Here is a 22,287-nt window from a genome sequence, read left to right on the forward strand (position 1 = left end):
AAATGGATGTCAGCAATACTGGGCAGTAGGTTTGTGGATCGATTCTGCTACCCTCCTCATAGACGGATGTACCCTGTGCTTTCTTCCAAATATTGGCAGCAATTTTTTTCAAGGAATGTATGGTAAATTATAGTTAAGAGGAGCTAACTCAGTTGCAAATTCAGTGTAGAATCTGATAGGCATTCTGTAGTGCCCTGGATCTTTGTTAAATTTTAATAATTTCAGCTGCTCTTCAACACCACTGACACTAATATCTACGTCTACCTACATATTCCAAAAAACACTGTATGGTGCATGACAGAGTGTACTTTGTACCATCACTGGTCATGTCCTTTGTTGTTCCACTCACAGATAGAGCGAGGAGAAACAACTGTTTAAAAACCTTCGTATGAACCCTAATTTCTCGCATCTTATCTTCGTATCTGTTACATGAAATGCATGTTGGTGGCAGTAGAATGGTTCTGCATTTGGCCTCAAGTGCTGATTCTCTAAGTCTGCACAATAGTGCCCTGCAGAAAGAGCATTGCCTTCCATCCAGGGATCCCCATTTGAGTTCAGAAAGGACCACCATAATACTTATACACTGATCTAATCTATGGGTAACAAATCTACCAACATACCTCTGAATTACTTGGAGGTTTCCAGAATGAGATTTTCACTCTGCAGCAGAGTGTGGCACTGATATGAAACTTCCTGGCAGATTAAAACTGTGTGCCGGACCGAGACTCGAACTTGGGACCTTTGCCTTTCGCGGGCAAGAGCTCTACCAACTGAGCTACCCAAGCATGACTCACACCCCGTCCTCACAGCTTTGCTTCTGCCAGTACCTTGTCTCCTACCTTCCAAACTTTACAGAAGCTCTTCTGTAAAGTTTGGAAGGTAGGAGACAAGGTACTGGCAGAAGTAAAGCTGTGAGGACGGGGCGTGAGTCGTGCTTGGGTAGCTCTGTTGGTAGAGCATTTGCCTGCGAAAGGCAAAGGTCCTGAGTTCGAGTCTCGGTCCAGCACACAGTCTTAATCTGCCAGGAAGTTTTATACTTGGAGGTCTTCCTTCAGTCTGACCTGATGGGGATCCCAAATACTTAAATAGTACTTAAGAACGTGTCACACTAGCATTCTGTAAGCCATCTCCTTTATGGATGAGCTGCACTTACCCAGAATTCTCCCAACAGAACAAAGTGCAGCGTCGGTCTTCCCTACTACCAATTGGACATGCTCATTCCATTTGATATCACTTTTAATCAAAGGTACTGTGTCAATCTACACCCTATTAATGCTGTATCACTCATTCTTTTCAATAATACAGGAACTAAATTGGGGCAGTACTCCTGATTTTGAAGATTTGAAAACAGAGTTAACCATATTTCTGCATTTTCTTTGATACCCTCAATTTCAATTCCTGTATCATCTTGAGTCACTGGACACTAACTTTGGTGCTACTAACAGTCTTTATGTATGACCAGAATTTCTTTGGGTTTTGTGAAAGATCTTTCTGCAATATTCTGCTGCAGTAGTCATTAAAGGCTTCACACATTGCTCTGTAGACAGCCGAACACATTTCATTCAACAGCTCCCTCTTTGTAGTCCTCTATTTTGTCTTACATCTGTTATGCAGTAATCTCTGTTTCCTTAGAAGTTTCTTTGCAGTAACTACATACCATGGAAGGCCATCGTGTCACAAACTGTTCTTCTGCATATATGTCTATCCATTGCAACGTGAACTATTCTTCTAAACTTGAGCCATAGTTCCTCTACGTGTTACTGTCCTGAGCTAAAGGTTTCAAATTCCTCACTGAGACATGACACTGATGCTTCTTTATCTAGCTTACTGAACATATAAATATTTCTACTTGTTTCAGTTGCCCATTGTACTTTGGTAATTGTTGTTGCTATTACTGCTTCTTAGTCACTGATACCAGTTTCAATGTGGACATCCTCAAAGAGATCAGTTGTGTTTGTTGCCATTAAATCTAATGGTTTTCTATCATTAGTGTGGTTCTGAACCACGTATTCTATGTAGTTTACAGAGAAGGTGTGTAGGAATGTTTCATAGGATGTCTTGTTATACCCATCATTGATAAAACTGTCATTATCTCTTTTGTTTGTTGGATGTTGAAAGTCTCGTTACATGATCACAGTTTGATTGGGACTTTGTACTAGTGAAGTGAGGTTTTCTCTAATGTTTTTTCTTGTGTTGGAGGTGAGTACAGTGGTTGATAGGAGAACCCAATTATAATCCTTTATGTCAACTGCTCCAGTATGAATTTCTAATATCCTATGGCAATTGAATGAACTGAAATTTTAGTGGCAAAATTTGCAGTTTTTTAGACTACTACGTAAGTAACATATTATTATCAAAGAATTATTATATGGCATGATCCACAATATATTTCTCGGGACACTGTATTGCACCAGTCTGGTTACCAGATTAATTTTATTTATTTGTCATCTTTTGTAGTACTGAATGTAAATTATAGTAGGCCCACAGAATTAAAATAAATAATTTTTGTATGTGGCCAAATTCAGGAAAACCAATTACAACTCTGCTATTAGAAAGGAGCAAGCAAGTTCATAAAACTTTGTTTCAAAAGCATTCAAAATTTCACTTATGACTGTTACAAAAGAGAAAAGAAAAATTATATTAACAAGTTACTTATTAATTAAAGTGTATAACAAGCATAGAACAGCTCCAGCTCGTGACAAGATAAAAATTATTTTACCAATATTATTGTTTTTTCCTTTCTTCTTCCTGCTACCACTGCTCTTACAATTTCCATCATAATTAATGTTAAATATATAAAGATTCTGATCTCACTAGTTATAATCATATACAACGTGTACAACTTTGCTTCCGCCGTTTGTCGATAGGCGGCAACAGCGGTAAGTAGTGGTCAAAAGAAACGGATCGCAGATGTCGGGCAGTTAGCTTGGACCTCAGTCAACATAACTTCATTCAAACATTAGTTGATTTGTGTCTGCATCATAAAGATGTTCTTGATTGAAAATGTCAGTTTACGAGCCTAATTCTTGTCATTTGCAGGAGGTGTTACTGTTTGGTTTCAATATGAAGACAACAGCGGCTGAGTCTCATTGAATGCTTTCAAGTATGTATGGTAAAGACTCTATTAGTGAAATAACATGTCGTGAGTGGTTTCAACGCTACAAGAATGGTGATTTTAACATCATAGACTGGCATAGTGGTGGAAGAGAAAATGTTTTCAAAGATGCAGAATTGGAGACATTGCTGAGAGAAGACTCGCGTCAAACTCAAGAAGAATTGGCACGATTAGTGGGAGTGACACAGCAAGCCATTTCAAAATGTCTCAAGCCTATGGGCATGATTCAGAAAGAAGGAACTGTGTGAGCTGAAACCAAGAGACATTGAACGGCGTTTGTGTGTTTGTGAAGAGTTGCTTCAGAGGCAAAAATCGAAGGGATTTCTGCATCGCATTGTGACTGGGGACAAAAAATGGGTTCATTACGATAAACTTAAATGCAAAAAATCATGGGGATATCCCAGTCATGCTTCCACATTGACAGCCAAACCAAATACTCACAGCTCCGAGATCATGATCTGCATTTGGTGGGACCAGCTCAGCGTCGTGTACTATGAGGTGTTAAAACCAAGTGAAACAATCACAGGTGCTCATTGTCAAATGCAATTAATGCATTTGAGCAGAGCATTAAAAGACAAACAGCTGCAATATAGTGAGAGGCACGATTAAGTGATTTCACAGCATGACAAGGCTCAACCCCACGTTGCAAAAGAGGTCAAAATGCACCCCACCAGCCTTATTCTCCAGGCATTGCTCCCTCTGACTATCACCTGTTTAGATCAATGGTGCATGGCCTGGCTGACCAACACTTCCGATCTCTTGAAGACGTCACAAATTGGATCAATTCGTGGATAGCTTCAAAAGATGAACAATTTTTTCGACTGAGTATTCATACACTGCCCAAAAGATAGTAGTGGCCAGCGATACTTTGAATGATACTTGTGTAACCAATTTGTTTCATTAAAGCCTCAAATGTTGGGGAGAAACGGCAGAAGCAAAGTTGCACACCTTTTATATATACACAGACAATTAGTATCTATATTTTTTTGCACCTCACCAGCACCACTACCATTATTCATTTCATTCTCCTTCTACTTATGCTAGATTTCTGTTGAGATGATTTCTACACTACCCACAAATCCTCTTTCCTCATCCCAGCATTTACTCCCCACCATTTCATATAGAAGGAGAACAGACATTTCAGAACGCACAAGCTTATCTGTCAGTCATGTTTTTTGGTTGAGTACTAACATTTTGTAATTTATTGTTTGTGTTATATAGAGTGATTTTTTTCCAACTGTGTGCAAACTCTGGAGATTGGCCGATGAGAGGATACGGAACAAAAAATATCTAATGAACTTATGTCCGGAAATGCATGGTTTCCATGTTAGAGACCATTTATTCAGTCATACATTGTTACAGAGACTGCAGCCTAATACTCACTGTACGATGCAGCCACAGTTACTGTATGTGTTGAAAACTATTTCTGTGTGGCTCAATGTATGCGTGTGCATGCCATAGCGTGTTCTCTCTCTCATGTTCACGTAGGTCAGGCTGCTTCGGAACAGTGTCAAAGGCAGCATGAATACACTGCTTCAGTGTCTCCACATCTGGAATGGGCTTTGCATACACAATACTTTTGAGATGGCCCCATAACCAGAAATTGCATGGGCTGAGATCCAGTAAACAAGCAGGCCATGCAAGTGGAAAACACAATTGAGATGTGTCTGGACATTAACAGCAAAGAGGGCTGTAGCACCATCATCTAGCAGCCACATAGCCCTCAGATTCAACAACAGCACTTCTTCCAGTAGGGAAGGCAAAGTCACCTGCAAGAAACACTGATAGTTTCGGCCTGTCAGGTGGCATACTATCCTACAGATGACTGTTAAGGAAGTTGAAGATATGGCTCCATGTAAAATTGGTCTCATCTGTGAATAGGATGGTTTACACAAATCCTAGAATCATGGTTACCTAATGAAGAAACCAGTGACAAAACTGCCCTTGAGGTGGAAAGTCTGTCATTAGTAAGCTCTGCACATACTGTAAGTGATAATTTTAGTAACAATTCTCATCGAAAATGTGCAACGTGGTCGTCTGGCTTACCCTGTATTGGGGGGCAGTTGATTGGTACCGACATGGCAGTCGCGTTCTACAGTGTTAATCACTTTTTCCTCCGAGTCTGGTATCCAAACATTTGGGGTATGTCCTTCATGATTTTCTGCTTCCTGAAATGACCCTGTCTCAGACAAATGGCGAAACACTGTTGCAAATATGTAATGCCCTTTGCTATTTGCCTTTCTACAAGTAAACACCATATCGGCAAGCTCTCAATTCGAATATGGAACCATTGTGTACAATGCTGTATCACATCCACTACAAGGTGAGTCAGCAAGAGAAGTGAATCAGGCACAACATTACCAATTACTATGGCAGGAGAGGATGCTAGGTCATGACATATGAGGAACAGTACCACCCTCTAGAAGGAAACCATGCATACTGTAATTGTGGCTGCATGGTACAGCATTTATTAGACCGCACTCTCTGTAACAAAGTGTGATTGAATAAATGGTCTCTAGCATGGAAACCATGCATTTCCAGACATAACGTCATTAGACCTTTTTTGTTCCATATCCTCTCATCGATTAATCCTTAAAGTTTGTACATGATGGAAAAAATCACCCTGTAATTCTGTTTCTCACAGTTATATTTGTTACGTGGACAGCCCTTATTGTAGCAATGTGATATGTCATTTAGTGGTTCCTTTGTCAGACACTACAAAATGTACAAAACACAGTACTCATCAGATGCAGACATGTGTCTATGATTATCATTTTGCTGACAGACTCATGGCACTGAAAGTAAATTTTCTGCAATTAGATTAGTCTTTTATTTCAAACTATATCATGGATAAGAAGTTGATTTTGCTTTTACAGTATATTGAAAAAGCTGCAAGCCCTTGTGGTTATAAATGAAACTTTAAAACAGCAAGAACAGCAGTTCCGTGAACAGTGTAAATCTGAGCTCTCTCGCTTACAACAAATGGTTAGGTAAGCTATTGCACCAGTGCTGCTATTTTCTGCTAAGTAGACAAATGTAATACATTATTTATAGTTATATATAGTTTATATATAAGTGGGCTTTTTTGTGTATACTTGGTTCATTCCTAATTTTAGAAATGGAAATGCTGATCCAATGTAATGTATCGGACACAGTTTTGGGATCATAATTTAAACATTAAATATTTGTTGTTTGTTACTGTTGTTATTGGTCATGTATAGAAGATGCTTATTTTAAGAAAGCTGTTGACCTTTTTTTCCTTGCGAAACGAGGTATAAAAGTTACAGGACATAACTGTTGTGACCTGAAAGTATTGTGCAAAAATAATGCACATCAGAGCTAATTAAGCTGCAATGAATATCATTCTTAAAGCAGTGGAAAGTCAAACATAGGGAATTCCAGGTTGGAGTAACAACAATATTATGAAAAGGATAGATTGCCATTCGCCATAAACATTTTTCTTTTCTGAAGAAATTTACATATAACAGAGTTTTCGATGTGGCTGTCTGCATCTCAGCATGTCATCTTTACACTGAGTAGCTGTCTCTCCTTTTCACAATATTACAGTGGAAAGTCGGGTAGATTATAAATGAAAAGCACAAAATTATGGACACTGTAAATATTAATTTATTTTGTTAATCAATGGAAGGAACCCATTCATGTTTTCGAGATAGATATATGTTCTGTAAATGTGATACAAGACAAAATAAATTGCAGTTGTAGCTTACCTTAGCAGTTTCACATATCATATAAACAATTTCTGTAAAGTAACAATGGTAAAACCAAAAACTGTTGTTAATGAGTACAACAATAGTGAAACATACTATTTGGTAATTAAATTAATTCATTTTGGCGTGACATTTAACTCTCACATTTAAAATAGTAAACATTAGAGGAAAATTGTGAAATATAATTTTCTTCATCAGTTCCTTCCTCATGTCAAGAGAAAGAAAGAGGACTACTTAAATTATGTTCAAATCTGCTCATTTGACTTTTCAAGCAAAGTTTACACATCTTACAGTAGACTGTAATACGGAAAGCATAATTACTTACTTTCAAAATACATCTACATCTACATCTACATGACTACTCTGCAATTCACATTTAAGTGCTTGGCAGAGGGTTCATCGAACCACAATCATACTATCTCTCTACTATTCCACTCCCGAACAGCGAGCGGGAAAAACGAACACCTAAACCTTTCTGTTCGAGCTCTGATTTCTCTTATTTTATTTTGATGATCATTCCTACCTATGTAGGTTGGGCTCAACAAAATATTTTCGCATTCGGAAGAGAAAGTTGGTGACTGAAATTTCGTAAAAAGGTCTCGCCGCGACGAAAAACGTCTATGCTGTAATGACTTCCATCCCAACTCGTGTATCATATCTGCCACACTCTCTCCCCTATAACGCGATAATACAAAACGAGCTGCCCTTCTTTGCACCCTCTCGATGTCCTCCGTCAATCCCACCTGGTAAGGATCCCACACCGCGCAGCAATATTCTAACAGAGGACGAACGAGTGTAGTGTAAGCTGTCTCTTTAGTGGACTTGTTGCATCTTCTAAGTGTCCTGCCAATGAAACGCAACCTTTGGCTCGCCTTCCCGACAATATTATCTATGTGGTCCTTCCAACTGAAGTTGTTTGTAATTTTAACACCCAGGTACTTAGTTGAATTGACAGCCTTGAGAATTGTACTATTTATCGAGTAATCGAATTCCAACGGATTTCTTTTGGAACTCATGTGGATCATCTCACACTTTTCGTTATTTAGCGTCAACTGCCACCTGACACACCATACAGCAATCTTTTCTAAATCGCTTTGCAGCTGATACTGGTCTTCGGATGACCTTACTAGACGGTAAATTACAGCATCATCTGCGAACAACCTAAGAGAACTGCTCAGATTGTCACCCAGGTCATTTATATAGATCAGGAACAGTAGAGGTCCCAGGACGCTTCCCTGGGGAACACCTGATATCACTTCAGTTTTACTCGATGATTTGCCGTCTATTACTACGAACTGCGACCTTCCTGACAGGAAATCACGAATCCAGTCGCACAACTGAGACGATACCCCATAGCTCCGCAGCTTGATTAGAAGTCGCTTGTGAGGAACGGTGTCAAAAGCTTTCCGGAAATCTAGAAATACGGAATCAACTTGAGATCCCCTGTCGATAGCGGCCATTACTTCGTGCGAATAAAGAGCTAGCTGCGTTGCACAAGAGCGATGTTTTCTGAAGCCATGTTGATTACGTGTCAATAGATCGTTCCCTTCGAGGTGATTCATAATGTTTGAATACAGTATATGCTCCAAAACCCTACTGCAAACCGACGTCAATGATATAGGTCTGTAGTTAAATGGATTACTCCTACTACCCTTCTTGAACACTGGTGCGACCTGCGCAATTTTCCAATCTGTAGGTACAGATCTATCGGTGAGCGAGCGGTTGTATATGAGTGCTAAGTAGGGAGCTATAGTATCAGCGTAATCTGAAAGGAACCTAATCGGTATACAATCTGGACCTGAAGACTTGCCCTTATCAAGCGATTTGAGTTGCTTCGCAACCCCTAAGGTATCTACTTCTAAGAAACTCATGCTAGCAGATGTTCGTGTTTCAAATTCTGGAATATTCCATTCGTCTTCCCTGGTGAAGGAATTTCGGAAAACTGCGTTCAATAACTCCGCTTTAGCGGCGCAGTCGTCGATAACAGTACCATCGGCACTGCGCAGCGAAGGTATTGACTGCGTCTTGCCGCTTGTGTACTTTACATACGACCAGAATTTCTTCGGATTTTCTACCAAATTTCGAGACAATGTTTCGTTGTGGAACCTATTAAAGGCATCTCGCATCGAAGTACGTGCCAAATTTCGCGCGTCTGTAAATTTTAGCCCATCTTCAGGATTTCGCGTTCTTCTGAACTTCGCATGCTTTTTCCGTTGCCTCTGCAACAGCGTTCGGACCTTTTTTGTGTACCACGGGGGATCCGTTCCATCTCTTACCAATTTATGAGGTATGAATATCTCAATTGCTGTTGCTACTATATCTTTGAATTTGAGCCACATCTCGTCTACATTCGCATAGTCAGTTCGGAAGGAATGGAAATTGTCTTTTAGGAAGGCTTCTAGTGGTACTTTATCCGCTTTTTTAAATAAAATTATTTTGCGTTTGTTTCTGATGGATTTGGAAGAAATGGTATTGAGCCTAGCTACAATGACCTTGTGATCACTAATCCCTGTATCAGTCATGATGCTCTCTATCAGCTCTGGATTGTTTGTGGCCAAGAGGTCAAGTGTGTTTTCGCAACCATTTACAATTCGCGTGGGTTCCTGGACTAACTGCTCTAAATAATTTTCGGAGAATGCATTTAGGACAATCTCGGAAGACGTTTTGTGCCTACCACCGGTTTTGAACAAGTATTTTTGCCAACATACCGAGGGTAGGTTGAAGTCCCCACCAACTATAACCGTATGAGTGGGGTATTTATTTGTTACGAGACTCAAACTTTCTCTGAACTGTTCCGCAACTGTATCATCGGAGTCTGGGGGTCGGTAGAAGGAGCCAATTATTAACTTAATTCGGCTGTTAAGTATAACCTCCACCCACACCAATTCGCACAGAGTATCTACTTCGACTTCACTACAAGATAAACCACTACTGACAGACACCAACACTCCACCACCAATTCTGCCTAATCTATCTTTCCTGAACACCGTCTGAGACTTCGTAAAAATTTCTGCAGAACTTATTTCTGGCTTTAGCCAGCTTTCTGTACCTATAACGATATCCGCTTCTGTGCTTTCTATTAGCGCTTGAAGCTCAGGGACTTTTCCAGCGCAACTACAACAGTTTACAACTATAATTCCGACTGTTCCTTGATCCAAGCACGTCCTGTAATTGCCAAGCACCCTTCGACATTGCAGCCCATCCCGCACTTTCCCGAGGCCTTCTAACCTAAAAAACCGCCCAGTCCACGCCACACAGCCTCCGCTACCCGTGTAGCCGCCAGCTGAGTGTAGTGAACTCCTGACCTATTCAGCGGAACCCGAAACCCCACCACCCTATGGCGCAAGTCAAGGAATCTGCAGCCAATACGGTCGCAAAACCGTCTGAGCCTCTGATTCAGACCCTCCACCCGGCTCTGCACCAAAGGTCCGCAGTCAGTTCTGTCAACGATGCTGCAGATGGTGAGCTCTGCCTTCATCTCATAAGCAAGACCGGCATTCTTCACCAAATCAGATAGCCGCTGGAATCCAGAGAGAATTTCCTCAGATCCAAAGCGACACACGTCATTAGTGCCGACATGTGCCACCACCTGCAGCTGGCTGCACCCTGTGCTCTTCATGGCATCCGGAAGGACCCTTTCCACATCAGGAATGACTCCTCCCGGAATGCACACGGAGTGCACACTGGATTTCTTCCCCTCCTTAGCCGCCATATCCCTAAGGGGCCCCATTACGCGCCTAACATTGGAGCTCCCAACTACCAGTAAGCCCAACCTCTGCGATTGCCCGGACCTTGAAGGCTGAGAATGATCCTCTGAAACAGGGCAGGCAGCTGCATCTGGCTCAGCCAGAGACAGTGCCTGAAACCGGTTTGTCAGACGCACCGGGGAGGCTTTCTGGTCAGCTTCCAGGGACGCCTTTCGCTGCCTGCCACGCCTTGGAACGACCTCCCAATCAACCACAGGCGAGGGCTCAGCTCCACTGCGGGCAGCAACCGGGGCAACCACAGCGGCAGACCGATCTGGGGACAGACGGGATGAGGTTGACATCCCCGTGATACCCGAGTCCGGCTCCCCACAGTGGTGCCCATTGGCAACAGCCTCAAGCTGCGCGACCGAAGTCAGCGCCGATAAGCAGCTGTGAGCGAAGGGATGCCAAGTCAGCCCTCATCCGAACACAGCAATCGCAGTCCCTGTCCATTCTAATCGATGTTTAACAACAGTTACTGAAACACGAGTCGGTGCCTAGATAACGCAAGCGGAACACGCAAAGAATGTATCAACTAACCTGTACAAATGCCTAACGACTGCGCTACAATCTGCTGAATTTACGATTACAGTAACTAAAACTCGAAACTGCACCTCCTATACGAAACTCACACGCAATTTAAATAAGAATCTACTAAGTAAACACTAAAGCGCGATGCTACAACTGTCAAATACTATAATACGCCCGAAATATATGAATTAAACAATGCAAGTACCCAAAAACACGCAAAGAAATTAATTAAACTATGTAACAAATAAGTAAGCTAGGGTTATACGACTTGCTGCTGCAGCTGCTTATCCAACGGCGGCAGGGAGCACACTGACTGGCCAACCGACTCTGGCCGTTAACAACAAAAACAGAAGACAGACGACTACGCAAATTTGCACTATTCAGGTACTAAGGCGCGATGCTACAACCCTCAAATACTATAATACGCCCGAAATATACGAATTAAACAATGCAAGTACCCAAAAAACACGCAAAGAAATTAAACTATGTAACAAATAAGAAGCTAGGGTTATACGACTTGCTGCTGCACCTGCTTATCCAACGGCGGCAGGGAGCACACTGACTGGCCAACCGACTCTGGCCGTTAACAACAAAAACAGAAGACAGACGACTACGCGAATTTGCACTATTCAGGTACTAAGGCGCGATGCTACAACCCTCAAATACTATAATACGCCCGAAATATACGAATTAAACAATGCAAGTACCCAAAAAACACGCAAAGAAATTAAACTATGTAACAAATAAGAAGCTAGGGTTATACGACTTGCTGCTGCAGCTGCTTATCCAACGGCGGCAGGGAGCACACTGACTGGCCAACCGACTCTGGCCGTTAACAACAAAAACAGAAGACAGACGACTACGCGAATTTGCACTATTCAGGTACTAAGGCGCGATGCTACAACCCTCAAATACTATAATACGCCCGAAATATACGAATTAAACAATGCAAGTACCCAAAAAACACGCAAAGAAATTAAACTATGTAACAAATAAGAAGCTAGGGTTATACGACTTGCTGCTGCAGCTGCTTATCCAACGGCGGCAGGGAGCACAGGTGATATCTGAGGAACTTTGATGTGATGTATGAGCTAAATCATTTTTGTCACACCATAGTAATTCATCACGTAATTAACCTAATATTGTAACTGAGTAGTTTTGAAAAGACTATGGTGTCTTTCAGTGGAGGGGGGGGGGGGGGGGAGGCACATATCTGTAAATAGCTGACCCATCTACCAGCACAGTCCCAGGTACATAATGTAGCAAGCTATTAACATAGATCATGAGTATTAACAGTCTTAACTAAACCACATTCAAGATACTAGAACTCACTTTCACTTTTCACATCTTGTTCCCATTTAGAATGACATATTAGGCATTGTCTGTAAGCACATAGTTATTCAGTTTGGAGTACTGGTCTAGTATTCTGTAAGAAATCACATAGCTATTCAGTAAACAAAATTTGTGTGCATCAGCTATTACCCAGAAGTCAAGACAAACCACATAAATCTGATGGCACTATCTACAGCCTTTTAGTCTTTGCTAAGGGTGAAACTAGCTTCAAACAGCATCAGCTTCTGAAGTGCATGATGATTCCTATATAAGAGTTTGTTGGTCTCCAAAAGTACTGTCATAAATGAGTATCAGACATTTTGCACAAGTCTGCAACAAATCTATTTTGGCTGTAGTCTTTAGTCTTGTAAATCTGTCACACAACCTTTGAACTGGTATCCTTAATTTAAGTGACAGTTGGCTGGCACCCCACAAATGAAGTAATTCGTCTGTATGTATGTATACTGAGATGTTGGATGTCATTTTCACTTGGGATGTAAGCTTGTTTTTGGGAATGTATTTATAGTTTGTATCTAGATCATTTTTTGCATTTTTGGCAACGTAAAATAACCCCTTCAGAATAGTATTGGCCAGTGGTTATGTTACTCATATGCGATAATGTCAACTTGAAGTGAAATACTCTCGTACTACATAGCTCTTAAACTGTTTGTGTAATTTTCAGGACTTTCATGTATTTAAGTTAACAAAAGTTTTAATGTTTTGAAAACATTAATTCTTGCATAAATCCCGCATGTTCATATACTGACAAATTAATAAACAGTATTATCTCTGCTTCCTTCACTTTTGATAATTATATGAAATATTTCTCTTCATTAAACATTTTTTAAAGCTTCTAGTAAATAAAATTTGTCAGCATAATTAAATTGTAACACTCCGCCAACAAAATATTTATTTCCACTCTTCAAAGTAATTAAAATAACCAAACATCACAACTAACTGAAGTTTGTCATAACCCAGTCACAGTATTTAGTCTTTTTCACAGAAAACCATTCACTATGAGGTGGAACATACAGACTGGACATTTTTAAAGTGTTTATATTATTTATCTTTTTAAAATTACAAAAAATAATTACAACAGAGCTCTGAACAAAATGGCAGTATCTTCTAAGGGTACCTGGCCATCAGGTAGTGTTATCAATGTGACCAGTGTTATCCTTACGTTGTTCAGGTGCCAAAGCCAACAATGTGCTTGAAATTTCTTAAACACCCAATTTTCGTAGTTGTATGCAATGCTACCTTGCTCCTGCAATGTAAAATAAACAGCTGCTAGGGGAGGGGTAACTTCTGTTGCTGATTTGATGCATAGACTAGTACAGAAATATGTTTAATACCATGATTGTTCAGACTTTCTTGATGAAAGTTTATGTATATTGATCCGCCCGCTGCAACTAATAGGTCTACTGTGTTGTGTAAAAGGTAATACAGTGGAACTTTGATTTTAAGTTCTCTGATTTTATGTTTTTCGTGATTCTACACCATAAATTTGTAGCCCCTGTGAAAACCCATAAGATCAGTGCTAAAAATTCCCCCATTTTATGTTTCTTTCTAGAAAGATATACTCGATTCTACACTCCTATTTGACATCTTGCTTGACTTTGTTTCATTTTCTTCCTGTTGACATTTGATGTGACTGAACAAGTTATAATTGGTGCAAAGGGCAGACGGTTCAGACCATGGGTGGTGGCATAAGAGTTAAGGGAATGTTTTAGGCCTTCGCATAGAATGGAGATGTGAGATAGGAAATGCTGACGTAATGCTTAATCGGTGTTGCCAAGACAGCTTGCAATGTTTAGCTGCACCGCACAGTGATGGGTCGAATACGTTTCACACTACTTTTTGCAGGAAGCGGCTATCGATTTTTTGCTATAGCACCAAGTTGATATTTATGGCTGTGTTAGTGACAGGAGAATCTCGGTTGCAGCAAGAACTATTTAGAGAAATATATATGTGGTTTTACAACATGGGAAATATTTGTGACACGGAAGAATGTGAATGTTATTGCTCATCATTTCACTTGCAGCAACTGAATCTGCCCTCGTAGGTTCCTGCCTAACCACACACTCAGAAATCACCACATATTTTGAAGAAAACAGTGAAGTATTTGTGACAAGAGACACTATTAATTTTATTGCTGCTCATATTACTCAGAGGAATGTAAGCTGTCCTCTTAAGTTTCTGCCTAACCACGCACTCTGATATCACCATACATTAGGCAATAAACAGGCAAATATATATTTATTTCATCCTCTAACAAGACAGAAATGTTTAATAACATCAAATAGTGCAGAACATATTGTATTACAATCATAACAAAGTTCAAGAACATGATGATAATGCTAAGTTGAAGAAAATTTTTCGCAAACTACGAGTTGCAAATCTATAACCTTGAACTCAGCTAACCATAATGTTATCCATTTTGCTAGAGCTTATTCTTCTGAATTTTGTTTTGTGCATTAGTTATCATAAAATCTCTTCAAGCCTTACATCATTGATGCTTTATTAATTGACATTTAATAAGTGTGATGTATTTGTGATATACTTCCAATGCACTGTTGCTTATAAACAGCATACTACATGCATATGTCACACTCTATTAAGGAAATAAACAACTGAAATTCACACAGTGGTTGTTCACAATTGCTTGCAAAAGTTGACAGTTGAAAGCCCACTAGTAATGTCATCACTGTGGAAAGTAGTGTGAAGCTGCACACTGCCATTGGAAACCTGGTTCTGTTGGAAATGTTTTCTAAATCTGTTTTGAACTTTGTTTCTTGTGTCTGTTTCTGTCCACAACATCAGCAAACATTTCTCAGTGTATTCACACTGTCAGCGACACTATTTGTTGTATTGTTTTCGTACTGCCTGCTGTGTTGTGTCATGTCTAGAGACAAGGAAACTGTAATATGTGCTGCTGCATTATTAGTACTCGAAGGGTCACACAAACAAAATCAAAGACATTGTTGATGTTCATTCTTTTTTTTAATTAATTTATTGTGACGTGTGACCTGAAGGCCATAGTATCTCTCAGTGTTTTGTAGTTGTAGAGAATAATGATGCATTTATTAAAGAATTTCGTAATTGATTTTAAAACTATGATATTAGTTTGATGAAGAGTTCATGTAGTAGTTGGTAATGGCCAATAAAATTGGATTAGTTGTCGTATGAAATCAATTTGTTGGTGCTTACAGTCATCGTTTTCAGCAAGTGAAAACATACTATAGAACAACAGGTGGGAAAAACTTGGTACGTATGGGAACTGAATATGGAAGACAGCTATAGTTTGCATAATTTCACTTCGATATCATCTAACAATTTTGAATTTCTGGCAAACATGATATCACCGTTTCTTAAAAAAAAAAACTTCAGGAAAGCATTTACAATCAGATATGCAGTTAGTCTTAGTTTTTTGTCAACAGGAGATTCATTCCAGAGCCTTCAATATTTATTTCACATTTTGAAATGAACTGTGACATATGACCTTCTTTTCTTTTCTACGCAGTCTTTGTTAGTATTCTACCAAATGTGGCAGCAGTTTTCTGCAGAGCGTCTTGCTTTATTGCTGCTCTTCTACTGCTTGCTTCTTATATTCCACAAGCAGCCATCAGCCGGGTACAACAAAAACAACTCAACAGTCTGCTGCTTGATTGACTGAGGGTTTTTTTTCTGTAAAAACTTACTATAGCAAGAGGAAACATAAACACCTAACAACTGCATACAACAGATGACACAATGTGACATATAAACATACACTAGTGCCATGCAGCAGTGAGGCACCTGAAACATTGCTTCTTTTGATCTGTACTGACACTGATAGGGATACATGTTTTCATGCTTCAAAAGATGTTTCCAAATGGTGTCAACATCAAGTAGTTAGAAACATGCTACAAAAACACCTTTCAAGCTTAGTGTGTACACAGCTTGAAGTCTACTCTACCCATTTAAACTGCCATTGGTTACAGAAGGAAAACACACACACACACACACACACACACACACATTAGATTCCAATGCCTTTCACCATACTTCACAGTTTTCGGTTTAATCCACCATGTTCAACAGTTTTTGCTTTTTCTGGGTTAACACAAAGGAAAGATGTCCCAAAAACACATGTTTTGATGTATAATTTGCAGTCATAGCATGTTGGAAAGTAGCTTGATTACCTTGTACACAGATATCAATTTCAATTTTATGGCGAGTTTTCACTTGCTGTTAAATATCTGCAATTTTTTGCCACTCGTTATTGTATAAACATTGCATTGTACGTTTCATTTCCTTCACTTCTACAGATTTTGTATAATGTATTGGTGAGGATTACAATTTTTAAACATATCCACCAATTATGTATGAATTTACTCGCATTTTGGGGGTTTTAATGTGTTCCTTGATTCTGTATTTCCTCAATTTTGCACCGAGCGAGGTGGCACAGTGGTTAGACACTGGACTCGCATTCGGGAGGACGGTTCAATCCCGCATCCAGCCATCCTGTTTAGGGTTTCCGTAATTTCCCTAAATCGCTCCAGGCAAATGCCAGAATGGTTCCTTTCAAAGGGCACGGCCGACTTCCTTCCCTAATCCGATAAGACCAATGACCTCGCTGTCTGGTCCCCCAACCCCTCAGTTTTGCCTTTTTTAGGTGTGGATCACACGGAAATGTAAAACAGGGGTTTCACTGTGTTGGAGTCTGAAAACCGGGTGTGTTCAATATTGTGTGCATATGTGGAATGTCAGATTCTGGATAAACTATAAAAACTGTTGAACAAAGATATAAAGAACACAAGTTTTACACTCAATTCAAGCAGCCTACTGAATCAGCTGTCAACTAAGATTGTAAATATAAAATTAAACATGAAGATACCATCATTGTGGTACAGATGATGAATGTCTGGGTCAGAGCAGTAAAGGAGACAACCAAAATTAGTTGCAGACAATGTAATAAAAGGCAACAGTGTCTTCAGCTTAAGTTAAATGTGGGATCTGGCACTTAGTTTGCTTAAACTGTGTCAGAAAACTTCTGCGCTCGCTCTTTGCTCACAGATAATTCCTATTGCTCTGGACAAAGAATATTGTCTTGTAGCCTTCAGCTTACCTATTTTTTATGTTTTGGCATTGCATTTTTGTTGCTTTTCAATTTCTGTTGGCTATTGTATTGTTTAATGGCTGTGGAAAACATTCACTTGGGTGGTACACAGCATTCGTAGTTTGGTTGGTGTCAAAATGATGAACAGTTATATCTTTGCTTGACACCTGATGAAGACAACTAGAGAAGCTGTTAAAATATTTTGTGTATATAAAATGACAACTCTGCTGCAAACTCAAAAACTTTTGAACCATGTTTAATAACATTTCATATGAATCTATTTCTTCCCTGATAATAATAAATACATTGCTCAGCTCTCAATCAGTTACTGGCAAACTGAAGTAGACATTTATTATGAGGACCGTCCAATAAGTAATGCAACACACATTTTCTCAGCCAGTTACAGTTGGAAAAAATGTGGAATAATTGTGGGACATCATGGATTATTCCTCCTTCAACCCCTATAGTTTCATGATGATCTGATTGGTGGCAGTGCTATATAACTACAAGAACTGACAATGAACAAAAGCATGGTGAGTTGTTGAGCAAGGCGTCTGTCCTCATTGCAATAAAGTCGCGCAGAAGTGTCCGATCTCCGGTGTGCCAGCTGCCCACAAACATACAGACACTCTTATGTCAGGTAATGCAAACAAACTTCTTCTCCATGACAACACAGGACCTCATACAAGTCTGCACACCCAAGAGCAGATCATAAAGCGTCATTAGACTGTTCTTTCTCATCCACCCTACAGCTCAGATATCGCACCTTCCATCTGTTAAGCCCAATGAAGGAAGCCCTCTGTGGGAAGCAATACGTGGATAATGGGCAGTTATTGATGCATCAAGATGTTAGCTCTGACATCAACCAATAGAGTGATACCACACAGTCATACAGATCCTCCAGTAAGGTGGCGTAAGGCCATCAGATTGAATGGAGAATTATGCTGAAAATATGAATTTGTAGTGTTCAGGCGGCAAAATTTCAGTACTGCCAAAATGCATATTTAGAAGTGAAAAAACTGTTTCTGCATTTGAAGATATTAGTTGCTTCATCAGGGAGAAAAGGGGGGTGGATTGGACAAGATTAAAAGCGAAGGGCAGTTCCCTTAGAATCCAGGATGAGAGGGACCCAACTGTTGTGAGGACAAGGGCAAACAGAGGTGAAGTTTTTTTTCATTTTTAAAAAATTGTGTGTCAGCAGTTCTGCAATTTTGAGTCTCGAGGCTTAAATACTGGCTAATTTGATGTTAGTCATCATTCAGCACGTCCAGGTGACGTGTTATGTTTTACTTTATAGAAGCCAAAGTACAACACTTTTGGTTGTCATGTAATTAAAATTAATTTAAAATATAGTACAAATATAATATAAATAATTTTCATATGTGTTCGCATTCAGGAAAACCAACTATACCTTTGCTGTTAGGAAGAAGTAGGATTCAAAACTGCTTCAGACCAGTTTGTAAAAATTTGTTTTGAAAGTGTTCAAAATTTCATTTATGAAAGTTACACGAGAGAAAAGAAAAAATAATAATTTACTTATTAATGTGTACAATGAGCATGTGGACAGCTCCAGCTTACAACATTTCGTGGCCGTAATTATTTCATAAGCATAATACAAAAATATTTTATTTTGGCTTCTGCAGAAAAAAATGAGAGTCTGTAAACACCTCCATTACCAAAAAGATCAAGAAACCAGATTCTTCAAACAGAGTTGTTGTAAGTAACCGAACATCTCTTGTAAACCAGAGCTATAAGAAATGATGAGCAAATTTGTGAAAAGCAGTTGTCATTTTTAATGCAAAAGTTTTTTAAGGCAGAACTAGGACTTGAAACTGGTGAAGAGATTGTGAGATTCTACAGAACAATTGCTCTAGTTTTACATTTGTAGTAGTGTAGTCTATAGAACTTGACAACAATGTCATTAAGGTCTAGGTATACGATATCTGTAATTCTCACAAACGGACTGTGAATCGTAAAGATATTACAGTTACTGGATGTAAAGATTCAATAACAGTTTAAAGACCGCTGTACATTGATTTTGATACAACAAAGTGATTAGACAGAAAATGCACTTAATATGTGGCCAATTTCTTTTCCTTTTGCTGAAAGCAAGCATTCTGAATCATCAGAAGCTATTTTGATAAAGGCCTTGGTGATGTTGAAGGCAGTATGAGAAGATAGGTTCCAGTATCCCGTCCAGGAATGGTACATACTGTTCAAAAAAAGGAATATACAACTTGAAACTTGGCCAAACTAATTGATATTCATATTTGTTTGCTTTTTGTTTGTACATGGAAGCAGTTTCATATTTCTATTTGTGATCCCACTGGTTTGTGTGTGTGTGTGTGTGTGTGTGTGTGTGTGTGTGTGTGTGTGTGTGTGTGTGTGTGTGCATGCACGCGCGATTACCTTCCTAAACTGAATTATCTGGGCTTGTAGCATCTTGAGTATGAATTTATGTGTCATAATGTACATTTTGATTGTGCATAGTCACTGTTCTGATTTAAATGTACAAATTCAGCAGCTAAGTTTCTATTGTTTACTCTGTCGTATGTCAATTGCGTAACTTATTCACAGTTTCTTATAGTGACTCATTTTATTGTGAATTCATGAAGATTCATCATATTGCTTGCCAAAATTATGCAGAATCATTAAGATACTGTAATCTGTTGAGCACAGAACTTCATTCAGTAACAGATTTAGTTTGAATTCACTGGAAAACGCCAAATATTTATTTTTATCACAAATATAGAAAGTTTGTAATGACAGTACAAATATCCAGAGAATATGTTGATTTGCCTCTATTATCTGTTATGGTATTAATTGGCAGTTAGATTATACAGAAAGTAAAATTAATTGCAGTTATTAGTCTGTAGTCTAGAATATTTTCTTAGTGACAGTTTCAATTTCTTGTTTTTTAAGAGAAGCTCAGGAAAGCACCTCTCCTGATGAGGATAGTGAAAAAGTGGCACAGAAACTTGAAGAGGAACGTGAGCGTGTGCAGAAACTGCGACTTTTATTGGCAAAGAGAAACCGATCCATAGCAGCATTGCAGAGACAGTTGGATGAAGTGCCAGGCCGTGCTGAGTTGGCACAATACCAACGACGTTTCCTGGAACTATATAACCAAGGTCTGCAATCAGATTTCGTTATCTCCTTGCCTATGGTAACATTTAAACTATTCCAATGTCTGTAATGCAATTTCAAATACTTTGCAGGTATCATGTTTAAAAACCTGTTATTTCTTATTTTTACTATCACAGTTTCTAGTGTTCGCTTCACATATGTATCCTCACTGTCAACAAACATTTGTACTACTAAATTTATGAGTTAGGGCCCTGCTGTACTGGGACACCACGGCAGGTCTGCTAGCCACTCTGCTGGCAGCGCTCAGGTCCGGCAGCACAAGACAATAGCAGAGGCACCAGAGGAACGCCTTCAATCTTCGCTCAGTAGAAGAGCTGCAAGTTTTATGTGCAAGTTTGAAATAGGGAATGTAGAAAAAGTAGTTCTGAGCAAATTCCTTCATTGCTGATCTGATATTAACAAGTTATTTGGTACACCTTATAATGATTTAAGAAACGACAGCACTAAATTTTCCACTATTCTGAGAATGTCATTCTATTCATTTGACGAGGCAGTGGAGATCTCCCGAGATTGACAAAAAGATCACTGTTTTAAGGAAAGTAATCTCACCAGAGGAAAATATTTTTGTTACCTGTGTACTCAGTAGCTAATTGTTTGTTGTCTGCAGTGATAGTCGCAGTGTTAGTTGCAACTATAAAATATACACAGAAGAGCTTTTCAATTTTTATTTGAAAAGTATGTTATTGTAAACTGAAAGTAAATTTACAAATGTTTTTTCAGGAACTTGTCTTCTTTGTTTAAATATCTTTTTTCTTAAAATAATTCTTGCATGTCTGTATTTGGTCTGTTAGCATAACTTGTTGCAGCAGATGTAGCTGTGCTATTTCAGTCTGGGAGTAGGTTTTGAGGAAAACTCGCATAGCCCAGACAGTAAACGTTTTTTGTCTGTGGTGTAAAGCTCTTTTGGTTATAGTGCAGCATCAGGAATAGGCTGTGAGGAAAAGGAGGATTGATAATTTCCATTATCTCCATCCATCCCGAGTACAGAAAGTGCATTATTGTAAGTTGTTTGAACCTTATTGTAATGTGGAGAGGCTTATTCTTCGAACTGAACTTCATTTATGACCCTCGTAGTTCCAACACTTTGTTTTCTAGTTCAAATTTTGAAAAGTCCTGAGATTGGGTGTCTCAAGTTGCTGATCTCATCTGAATCTCACAGATAAAAGATTTGGTGTCAAAACTATCCATAGCGCTCAAGTGAGCAGGTAAAACTAGGTAGGTGTGAGTGGCAAGCAGCGCTTGGCAGCTCTGCTGGTGACCTGGTGTGGGAGCAGCCATGGGTCACCATATACTTCACTGACAGCACCGCCAGTCTGGCATACCTGCCGGGAGAACCTTGCGGCAGCTGCCCTGCTAGCAGAGCTGCCAAGTTCAGGTAAATCCCAAGTGCGGGAGGCCCCCTTACGTCCCTTGCTTCTGTCTGGCATCCCTGCCAGAAGACCTGCCATGTCATCCCAGTGCAGTGGCACCCTTAATCTTGCCTCAGTTGTACTTAAATAAACAAGAAAAAAATATTCACATGTACACAAATTGTTCTTCTTAAATCACAAAGCACTTTCAGTAATTAGTATAACTACATCTGCTGAATAC

At 39.4% G+C, this 22,287-nt stretch overlaps 1 protein-coding gene across 2 annotated transcripts in view; it reads left to right on the forward strand.

Moving 5' to 3' along the window:
- LOC126365805 (coiled-coil domain-containing protein 93) overlaps positions 1-22,287 on the forward strand; it is an 83,309-nt gene that overhangs the window by 49,747 nt on the left and 11,275 nt on the right. For both annotated transcript variants that reach the window (XM_050008387.1, XM_050008388.1), the window contains 2 exons: positions 5,992-6,105; positions 20,473-20,681. In XM_050008387.1, the coding sequence (XP_049864344.1) occupies positions 5,992-6,105; positions 20,473-20,681 (323 nt within the window). The remainder of the gene's footprint in view (positions 1-5,991; positions 6,106-20,472; positions 20,682-22,287) is intronic.

The sequence above is a fragment of the Schistocerca gregaria genome, chromosome 4 (genome assembly GCF_023897955.1).
Source record: "Schistocerca gregaria isolate iqSchGreg1 chromosome 4, iqSchGreg1.2, whole genome shotgun sequence".
Classification (NCBI taxonomy): domain Eukaryota; kingdom Metazoa; phylum Arthropoda; class Insecta; order Orthoptera; family Acrididae; genus Schistocerca; species Schistocerca gregaria.